Source organism: Corvus kubaryi, unplaced genomic scaffold (assembly GCF_017639235.1).
Source record: "Corvus kubaryi isolate FWS band 111438036 unplaced genomic scaffold, C.kubaryi_AGA036_p1.0 51007, whole genome shotgun sequence".
Taxonomy (NCBI): Eukaryota; Metazoa; Chordata; class Aves; order Passeriformes; family Corvidae; genus Corvus; species Corvus kubaryi.
The window spans coordinates 16,245-26,813 of record NW_024581375.1 but is presented as its reverse complement, the minus strand read 5'-3'; the positions used below and the strand labels follow the sequence as shown (position 1 = coordinate 26,813).

Genomic DNA, 10,569 nt, shown 5'->3' with positions numbered 1-10,569 from the left:
CATTCCTAGAAGCACTGATCCCCCATCCTGGTTTGGATCTGTTGCCGTGGTGATCTTGGGCTGCTTTGGGTCCAGAGGTGGATTTTGGCTGCCTCAGCCTGGGTGCACCTGCTCTCTGTTGTATTTGGTGGTGTTTGAGAGCAAACCTCACTGAGCCAGAGAGATTTCATCTTTGGAGGCTCTGCTGCTCCATCCCTGAGCAGACACCCAGGGCGGTGTGGCCGTGCAGGGTCTGGCAGCACGGGGACCCTGCAGAGAGCTGCTGCTGCCTCTGTGTCTCCAGGAAAGCAGGACTGAGGGTGGAAGCAGATACTCTGCTGTGTTCCCAGTTCCCCACGGAGCAGCTGGGGTTGCTGCCCATTGTAAGCCACAGCAGGGCTGGGAGCTTGTAAACAAGAGGCACAGCAAGTCTTAATTAGGATGACTTGCATTGTTGATTGCAGTTAGAGTGTTTTTTCTACATGACTGGAATGAAAAGAAATAACATTTGAGGAGGAGAAACTCGGAGGATAATGTGAGTTTGACATGGGAAGGGGTGGGAGAAAGCAGGAGGGTTCCTGCAAGCCTGGGGTTTGCTTGCAGCAGGGAAGAATGAATTACATTTTTAGTGAGAACAGACACATCTGGATCTTGGGCAGGTCAGTGGTGAGAAAGGATTGGGAGTCCTGGGTGCTGCTGAGAAAGGAAGTGGAACAATCTGAATTTCTTTGGGGTCTTAAGTTTCAAGTCTGGAGGAGTTTAGTGCAGGGAATGTGTGAACCTGTAGCAACCTTCCCTCTGATCCTGGGAGCTGGGAAAGCAACCCGGTGGCCAAAGAAGCTGGTGCCTGTATTTGTATTAAACATCAGAGGAGAGAGCTGGAAAATTATCTGGAAAATATTAAAATGTGCTGAAATGTTTTGCCCATATAAAGAAGTGTGTTTATAAAGACTTGAAAGACAGCTTTCCATATTCAACAGCTTTAATGCCTCAGAACTGTGCTTGTGAAACTCTTCCATTGTTTTGTAAGCAGCCTGAAGCGACTTCTGGCTCTGAGCAGCTCCGGGGCTGCAGTGGAGCCCTTCACACCTGTGCAGTAAGAGTTAAATACATTGCCATGAAGTGGGATGAAATGTCATGCAAATACAACAGGCCAGAACAGCGACCATCTCTGTGTCCCCGCAGGTCAATGTGGCCATCAGATCCTCGCTGCAGAGTCTCAGGGAGAAGATCGAGGAGCTGCGGGAGCTGCTGCTGCGGGCGGTGGCAGTGCGCCAGATGTATCCGTGTGAGCAGCACCCCTGCCCCTCTGCGCTCCGGGCACGGTGCAAAACGTGCCCTCATTCCTCTGCCACGCACTCTGGGCTTTCCCCTGATGCCCTTTGCAGACGTTGTCACCTGAACTTTCTCTGTTGTTGTTTTCACGGCAGCTGCAGTGCAGGAAGGGCTGGGCACCCCTGGGGCGGTGGGAGGGAGCCTGGCTCTGGTCACCTCTGGGTCACCGTCCTTAGCAGCCTGGTCTGAGAGGAGCTTAACGAAATGGCCGAGCCACCTCTGAGCTGCCTGAGCTGCTGGGGTGTGAGCAAGGTCACTTGTCCAGCGCTGAGCTGGCCAGGTGACAGTTTCTCTTGCTAAAAGGAAGGAGGAAGCTTTGTTCAGGCCGTGGGCAGGGCTGGGGTATCCTGACTTTGGCTGACTTGAAAACAACAGGGCTGCAGCTTCAGATTGATGTCAAAGTGCTGCAAAATACACCTTGGGAAGAAAATCACAGATTCTCTGCTAGGAGTGTTACCCCATGGCTTGGCTTGGATATGCTGGGAGAGGCTGGTTAAGGAGTCACAGGTATGTCCATCTCCCTGAGGGTATCCAGGAGCAATCTGGTTTGAGGGAGGAATGTTTCATTTCAGCCTAGCACAGCAGAAATCCCTCCTGAGCCCTGGCCATGGGTTCTGTGCCTATGGCCAGGGCTGGAACTCCCTGCCCAGTGGGTGCTTGAGCAGGCCAGTGCTGCTGCTGGGGCAGAAAGCACACACAGACCGGCTCAGGCACTGCTGAACCCACTCAGCAGTACTTGGGGCAGAGTTAGAGGCCCTTCAGGATGTCACTAAGGTTAATGTAAAAAAGCACTCCCAGGTCTCCTGTGGAAGCCACAGCTCTTGTTCCTCTGCTCACCAGTGGCTGTTGGGGTGCTCTGCTCATGAACTGCAAGTGGAAACAGATGCTCAAAGGAAAATTCTGGTTTTTGTCTGACCACTGGCTGGGAGCTGCTCCCCTGGTCTGTGCGAGGAGCCTCCAGTGAAGGGAGATGAGAAATACCCCGCTGATTTTAAAGGCTCTGTTCTGTTTGGCCCTGCCCTGTTGGTGTAATTTGGAGCTCTTGTAAGAAATCTCATCCTTTCCTGAGCTTAACCTGTGCAGTACTGTTACACTGTCAGTGTTGGAGGCCAGCAAATAAACAAAGAATGACTTTGGTTGGATTTTGCAGGGGGAAATGCTCTTCTTAGTGCTAATTTGGCAGTAAATGTCCTTCCAGTTCTCTCATTACTTTGAGGTGATGACATAAAGATCATTCTGTGGCCACTGTATGAAACCTTTTGTTTGAAATATGTAAAGAGCAGAAACACAGTTAAAATAACAGCAGATTTCATCCAGAAAAATATGACCAATCCTCCTAGAGCCTTTTTTTGGAGTTAAAATTGTTCATTTTGGTGATCAGGAAGTCTGATTTATTTTAAGAATGTGTAACAGGTATTATTTTATGTAATGAAATGAAAGCTTTTTGAGTTTGGTCCTTAACCCAGAGCCATCAGCACGCAGCTGGAGGGAGACAGGAGGCAGAATTTGGTGGACGACCTCCTCACACGGCACAAACAGCTCGAGGCATCCTACAGGAGCGAAGGCCCGGAGCCAGACATGACCAGGTATGGCACTGTCCCCTCAAAGCCCAATGGGATCTGAGCTTTGGGTGTGTCTGAGGTAATACCTGAGCTCATTTGCCCCTGCAGGTGGCAAAGGGAGTTTCATTTGCCTAGAAATGCTGTGTTTCTGTCAGGGACAGTCATTCCTGGCAGCTCTCTGTGGGTGGTGCCTGTTGGGCACAGGCACTGGTTCTGGTGGTACTCAGAGTTCAGCTGGTGCAGTTCCCTGCCTTCCCTGTGTGGTTGTGCTTGGTGAGGGTCTCTCCAGGGAGGAGGTGCAGGGGTTGGGTTCAGTGCTTCTGTTCTCTGGGGTGTTTGTTACACCCAAAGCCTCTGCTGCCCTTGTTGCCCAGAGCAGCTGGGGCTGCCCCTGGATCCCTGGCAGTGCCCAAGGCTAGGCTGGACATTGGGGCTGGGAGCAGCCTGGGACAGTGGGAGGTGTCCCTGCCATGGCAGGGGTGGAGTGAAATGATCTTTAAGGTCCCTTCCAACCCAGCCCAGTCTGTGACATGTGGTTGTGATTTTTTCAGTCACCTTTACATAACCAGACATCAGGGCAGCACCTGCTGCAGGTGATAAACCTCCAGACTGTGGTCGAACCCAAACAGTTGCTCTAGGTTTGGATTCTCCAGAGCTCGGTGCACATCCAGTTGTTGTGTTGGCTCTTAAATCTATCCCTGAGTCACCCAAAATGTGTAAAACAGTGAGTGGGTGAAATGTCTATGGGACTGTGACATGGGACTCTTGTGTGTCGCCTGCTCTGAGCAGTCCCTGAGCTGGCGTGGCCTCTGTGGCCATCCCTGCTGTGGCCTCTGTGGCCATCCCTGCTGTGGCAGGGCAGTGCTGGCAAGGTGCTGCTTCAGGGATTCAGCTTTGGGCTGCCCCAGCCAGAAGGTGTCGAGGCAAACAGGAGGAAAATATCAAAATCCCCTGATAATTTCAAGCCCCATTAGAAATGATCAGGGAATCCAGCATTTTCCAGCAGAAGATAACATCAGAGAGTATTTATTTGCTAGTGTTGCAAGGCTTGGTGTTTTGTAGTTCTCTTTTAACCTCTGTTATTAAAAACGGATAAAACTATGCCAAATATTCTGTCTGGTGAACTCCCACCCCTTCCCTATTGTCCGTGTGGGTCTGGTTTTCAGGGGTGCAGGCAGAGACAGCTCAGGGCCTGAATCTTGTGCCAGTGAATCCAACTTCCCTCTCTTGCCTGAGCCTGGGCTCTGTGGGTCTGTAGGGAAGGGGCTTGGAGGGACCTTGGAGGGGACTTGGAGGGAGCTTGGAGGGAGCTTGGAGGGAGCTTGGAGGGACCTTGGAGGGAGCTTGGAGGGAGCTTGGAGGGATCTCGGCAGGAGCTTGACAGGGGCTGGTCTCAGGCCCGGAGCCCCCAGGGTCTGTAGGGCTCAGCTGCCATTCCCAGCTCGGGGTCCCTCTGGAATCCTTGCAGAGTCCTGGCCCAGCTTTGGGATTCCGGAGGTGGCAGAGCCCACCCTGGAATGTGCCTGGAGCTGACACTCAGCTTTTCCTGCATTAGAAAAATCGGCGCCTGGAGTTTGATGAAGCTGAGCAGTGACACTTCCCTGGTTTGTGCTGCTTTTCCATATCTAATCCAGCCCTGATGTGACAGCCCACGTCGGCCAGGTCCTGTTCTTGCAGCAGCCCTTCCTTTCATTAACCTTCCTGCACCACTGATCACAAATTTATTGTCCCAGGGCCTGGGACTGGGAGGGTTTCCCTGGAATTAATCTGGTTTACGTTTGGTCACCACTCAGTGAGTTTCACCTCCTTTGAAAGCTGCTCTGAAGCCGTTTCTGGGGCGCAGGGCTGTGGTTTAATGCTCTCAGGGTTGATCCCAAGTGACAACTGCGGGCAGGACGCTCCGTGGCTTGGGGACGGCATTCCTGCCCCTTCCGGCCCCTTCCGGCCTTAATTAAGATGCCGCTGGAATTTTCCAGGGAAAGGTTGTGCTGTTTGCGTGACTCCCCGTGAGCAGGGCCAGTCAAATTTCCTTTAATTGGGTTTTAATCACAATTTCAGCATCTTCTGCCCCCTTTTCTCCTTGGGAGAGATCTGTGCGGGTTGTGAGGGCCGTTAATGGGGCAGGATTCCCAGGGTTCCACTCCATTCCAAAGGCAGGGGTGGAAAAGCAGCCAGGAATGCTGACTTTCTGGATATCACATGTCAAACTTTTAGAGTATTTAAACATTCATGGAGGCAGAGGAATGGGAATGTTCCTGCTCCTGTCTGACCAGGTCTCAGGCTGGAGAGGTCCGTATCCGTCACCAGAGAATCAATAAATTAACTGGCCTTCCTTGATTTCTCTTGGAATTCCTCAAAAATAGAAACAGCTTCTGGTATCTGTGAGACACAAAGCACCTTCAGTGAGAGCTACCCCAGGTACATTTAAGAGTCCATATTCTTTTTTCTCTTCAGTGTGGGTCACAATTTTTCGTGGTTGAACACTTTTCTGTCAGATGTAAAGTATTTCAGCCTCGATCCAAACAGGAATTTTGCCCAGTGCCAACCAGGCTTCAATCCACGAGTGCCCCCTTCAATCCGTGAGCCATCAGGTGTCAAATGCTTTTGGGAATCTGGCTGTTGTTTGTGGGGGGCAAATTCTCTTTAGGAAATAAGATCAACAATGGTTGTTTAGGTGCCTGTAAACCTCCTTCCTGGTGTCCTTCCTCCCTCCCAGTTCCTGCTGGAGCCTCCTGGCTGCAGCTGCAGTGTCCTGAGCTGGGATGGGATTGGCCTCAGCTCTGGGAGGCAATGGGAAGGGTGGGAGAAGAGGGAATTGTCCATCCAGGAGAACACCTGAGAGCTGAGTCCCAGGATCAGATCTAGGGATGGGCTGGGGTTTTCCAGGATTAATGTGCCTTTGGCTGTGTGGTCATGAACCAGCGTGGTCAGGATTGTCCAACACTCTCCTCAGGCAGCATGTGCAGCTTCCAGTCCTTGAAGCAGTGGGACCAGTGAACCCAGCCACAGGGAAATGGTGTCCAGAGCAACATGGAATTTCCTGGAATGTGGGAACAGCAGTTCTTGTGCTGGTGGGGCTGCAAGTCCTCTGCCAGCTGCAGGGAGTGCTGGAGGCTTCCCATCAGGAGCACTTCTCGTGGGGAAATCTCCACCTGGGATGGTACCTGGAGGGGATTGGGAAGTGCCTGTGCTCTTATGGCCTCTCATGGGTTTTTGGAGGGATAGAGAGCGCTTTTATTTTGTATGGTAAAATTATATTTGTTTTATTTATTAGCTTGGAGCTTCCTAAAAATACAGTGTGAGCACTGTAAGTGAGAGAATGCCCCAATCCTTCCTCACCCCTGTGGAGAGTGACCTGTGAAGCCAGGCTGGGGCTTCAAAGAGCCCCACTGTAGTTAAGGGAATGTTCAAGTGATCATCCACCCAGCTGTCATATGACCCAGGTTTGTTTAAGACTCAGTCTTGCTGATCAGTCTTCTAAAGCCCTAAGCCTCGATGTGTGGCCTTGGCCTAAAGTAAGTGCTGCTTGAGTAATCTAAGTTACTTGGGAGGTGTTATAAGAATTATCAGTGAAACAATAAGATAAGCCCTCCCTTGTTAGGCAGTGACATAGCTCCCTGATTTTAAACCCCATCACCTTTTATACTTGGGCGCATTGCTGAGCCTTGTAATTAGTTAAATCTGCTCCTATAATCAAAAGCTATCCCCACACTCCAGTGCTCTGTGACGGCTTCCAAGATTTGCCTGATTAACCTGGCGGAGGCAGTGGGTGGCTAATTGGATAAGCTTTAATCTTCACACCACCGAGGCGAGGCAGGGCAGGATCAGAGGAAGGAGGAAGTTGTGCTGCCTTGTGTGGGAAGGTAGTTACCAAACATGTCACAAAGATTATTGTAACGAGCAGACCACTTGTCATGACCCAGCCTACAAGAGCAGGGCAGAGCACTGGGGGGATGGAGAGAGACAGAGCCGCAGATTATTTCAAATTTGCTTGCCTTGGCTGTTTTTTAACAGGCAGAAATAGCTGTGCTCTTTTTAGCAAGCAGAGAGCTTTATGTTCCCTTTGCTTTAGTTAAACAACTTTGTCAGGTGTTGTTACCCTGGATTTTGTGTCCTTCTAATTGAACTGAATTGGGTGAACTGCAAGGGTTTTTCCATCTTGAGCAGCGTAGTGCTTCTGTCGTGTTCACAAACCTGGTGCCAGTTGTGAGACTGGGAGATAAAAGAGCATGTTTAATGCCCCAGAGCAGGGAGGAAGGCTGGGTAATGTGTAAAACTTCATTCCAGGTGTGTGTCAGTTTGTCCAATCAAGCCCAATTGCCAGCCTCGATAAATACATGGAAATTTAATGGAGGTGCAGGGCTGGAATGCAGCAGAATCCCAGCTCCTCTCTGGTGTTGCCCTTGACACCCAGCTGGTCGTGGCACAGCAGGGCTGGCTCTGCTCTGGTGTTCAGCATCACTGGCGTGGTTAAGGGACATGTTGAGATGTATAAAAAGTGCTTTTTAGCCACTTTTAGCAAAAAAAAGTGGGTTTTTTTTTTCTATTTTTCATTCTTGAGCTGGAGTCCAGTGGCCGTGTCCCAGTGTCCGGGGAGAGGAGGAGCTGCAGAGCTCTCTGTGCGGGGATTTTCCGGCCGTGCTGCTCCATCCCGCGGCCAGGAGATGTCCCCAGCTCCCCAGAATTCCTGCCGGAGCTCCGGCCCGAGCTCGGGGCTGTGCCTGGACACCCTTCAGCGTCAGCAGGGCCCTGACCCCTCCTGGCCCCGCTGTCCTTGTGCAGAGTGACCTCCTGCCCCGGGGCTTTGGCCACAGAGGGATGCCCAGCAGATGTGGGCACTGGGCAGCATCAGAGCATCTCCTGGAGAACAGCTCGATTGAAAACTCGATTAAAAACACCAAAACCACTGCAACATGCAAATTTGGGTCTTGGTGTAATTAAAAAACATCGAGAATTTAAGAGATTCTAGAGTCCTCTCAGTTCTTCTGTTTGGGGAAGTGCTTTGGGAAAGAGCAGGGAAAAGGTGAAATAGGAAAGAAATACAGAGTTTAGAAAAAGCAAAGCAGAAAGCAAAAGCTCCAGCTTGGGAACATCTCTGGGGGAACCAACCTTACCATGACTCCCCCTGAACCTGAGCTGCAATTCTGGGTTCAGAGGACTCTCAGTCAGACATGAGGTTTGTCTTGTAGGAAAAACCAGTGAAGAGCTGAAAGGCAGAAACCAGAAATCTGGTATTGAGGAAATATTTAAGTGGGGTTTCATTTTACTGGTTGGATTTATGTGCCCTGGACATGGAAAACTTGTTTTCTGTGGTCACCAGGGAAGTGTCTGTAACGTGAACAATCTCAAGTCATAACTCTTTGAAAAGAAACCCCATTATTTAATTACTCTTTCATTTGAAAGTGTGTGTGTTCCTGGCTTCTCGTTCAGGTTGATGCCAGACTAGGAAATGCAGGGGGGGAGCTGTGTCCACCTACAGCTTTTGAAATTCAGAAATGTTCCTGGTTAGGTTTGGTCAGGATTGCAGGGAATTAAAGGTCTCATCTGATTTGCATCTCTGTTAACAAGGGGATCCTTTCACTGTTTGAGGCTGTAGCAGTGTTTTTATAAGCTTGTGTTCTGATCATGTAGCAAATACAGGCATAATGTGCATTCCCAGGAATGTTGTGTGTTCTGCGCACAAACATTTTATATGGATATGTTACACAATCTGTGGGGTGTATTTCACTCTGTAGCCTAACTGTTCCCTGTGAAATGAGTTCTCTCCTCCCTTACCACGGCCAGCCCGTGAGATGGATTTGTTACCGGGGGTTGTTCTTGGCTGGTTTCTCCTGGGGTTGCACAGAGCCCCACGGAGTGCTCAGCCCTGGGTGCTGCTGTCTGCCAGGGGCTTGGTGTTGGGCATCACTCACTGAAGCTGTTTTCAGATCCAGCCTCATGGCAGGAGGGGTCAAACGAGGCGTCACCAACCCCTGGCTCTTGGAGGAATCGGAGGAGACCAGAGGACTCGGCTTTGATGAGCTCAGGCAGCAGCAGAGAAGGATCATCGAAGGTACAGGAGCCTTTCTGGTTGTTTGGAGCATTGCTGGGACCTGAGAGGAGCCTTTATTTGAACCTCAATACACCAACCTGGGCTGAAGTTTTTTTATTTACAGATGTCAAACACAACAGCTCCAGGCAGCTGGAGCTTTCTGCTTTCTGTTTTTGCAGGAGCAGCATTGTGCTTGCAATGCTCTAAACTGGATGCAACTTCTTAAATTGAATTTTGGAAGTCCTGATTTTGCCCATATTCATGGTTTTGGTGTGCTGTGTGATCCCATAACTGCACTGGGTGCAGGGGTGGTGCTGGGTGCATTAAATGAATTGGAACGAGGTAAGAATTAACTCATCCAAAAAGGGTCTTTAGATTTTGGCCCTCAGCACCCATAAGGAATCTCTGACTTTGGAAGTGTTGGGAAACCTCAGCCTGAGGATGTCAGGTGGTTAATGAGGTCATTTCCAGGCAATTAAAATATTGGAAGTGGTGGAATGAAATCAGTCTCCAGATAAGACCTGCTTCACTCTGCATGAGTGTACAGCAACTTGTGTACAGCTCAGGAGAGCGGCCTGAGCTCTGTCTGGATGGTCCAGGAGGAACCTCAGCTGCGTTTTTAATTACATTATAGGTAATTAAACTGAGGTGAAAGAGATGCTGGAGGGCCATTGAGGGGAAGGGGGTCCTGGCCATCCTGTTTGAGCAGCATCACTGCTGTGCCCTGGGCACTGACCCTCCTGCAGCTCCTCTCTTGCCACTCCCTGGCAGCTTTGGGCAGGGAGAGCTGCACATTTTGGCTGAGGGGCTCCCTGGTGCCTGCAGGGCACGGGGGATGTGGTTCTTCACACAGGAGCTCTGCAGAGTGTGGGAGCACATCACACTTCCACTGCCCCCGTCCCCTCTCCCTCAGCTCTCCCCCAAGCTCTGCATCCTCTTGCAGCTTTAAAAGTCTCTCTGAATTCTTTGGTGTTTGCATCACCTGTTTTCTTTTATTCATGTTAAAAGTTGCTTGGAAAATTTAAAAAGGCTAATCAGGAGCTCACTGTGTATGCCAGAAAATCCCCTGCATTTATGATTGAGTAACAGCTGAATGTTAAATTCTTGGATTTTGTTTTTTTTTGGATCCTCAGCAAAATGTCCCAGCCAGAGCAGAGAAATTATTTACCCATCATTCACATTATTTCAAGAGTACTGTTGCCATAAGGATTAATTTTCATGTTGTGTTCATGTGTTTTTCTTAATACATTTTAGCCCTTTAAGCACAGAGTAGATTTTTGTTCTTCACTTCTACCTATTTTATGTAGCCTGGCATAGCAGCAACTTCTCAAAGTAATTTAATATATTTTCCTGGTGCAGAACAAGATGCTGGACTCGATGCTCTTTCTTCAATCATATCCCGGCAAAAACAAATGGGGCAGGAAATTGGGAATGAGCTGGATGAGCAGAACGGTAAGGACAAGATTTTGCCTCACTTTTATGTAAGGCTGGGATTGATTTTTTTCTCTCCTCACACAACTGCTCTTCCTGCCCACAGAGCAAGCAGCTGACAGGAAAGGTTTATGTTCAAGCAACCACTGCAGATTGTGCCCATTCATCTCCTGATTTTGCTGTGCCTCTCTCTGTTCCCTGTGGGCTGGGTACAATGTGTAACCCTTGGGG

General features: G+C 49.9%; 1 protein-coding gene across 1 annotated transcript; it reads left to right on the top strand.

Annotated features, from left to right (window-relative positions):
* Positions 1 to 1,101: 1,101 nt before the first annotated feature.
* On the top strand, positions 1,102 to 10,359 carry LOC121672352 (syntaxin-8-like; the record flags this gene model as incomplete). Its single annotated transcript, XM_042044974.1, has 4 exons — positions 1,102 to 1,259; positions 2,790 to 2,900; positions 8,804 to 8,928; positions 10,267 to 10,359. Coding segments are annotated over exons 1-4 (472 nt in total), but the record flags the coding sequence as incomplete, so codon positions are not given.
* Between the last annotated feature and the right edge of the window lie 210 nt (positions 10,360 to 10,569).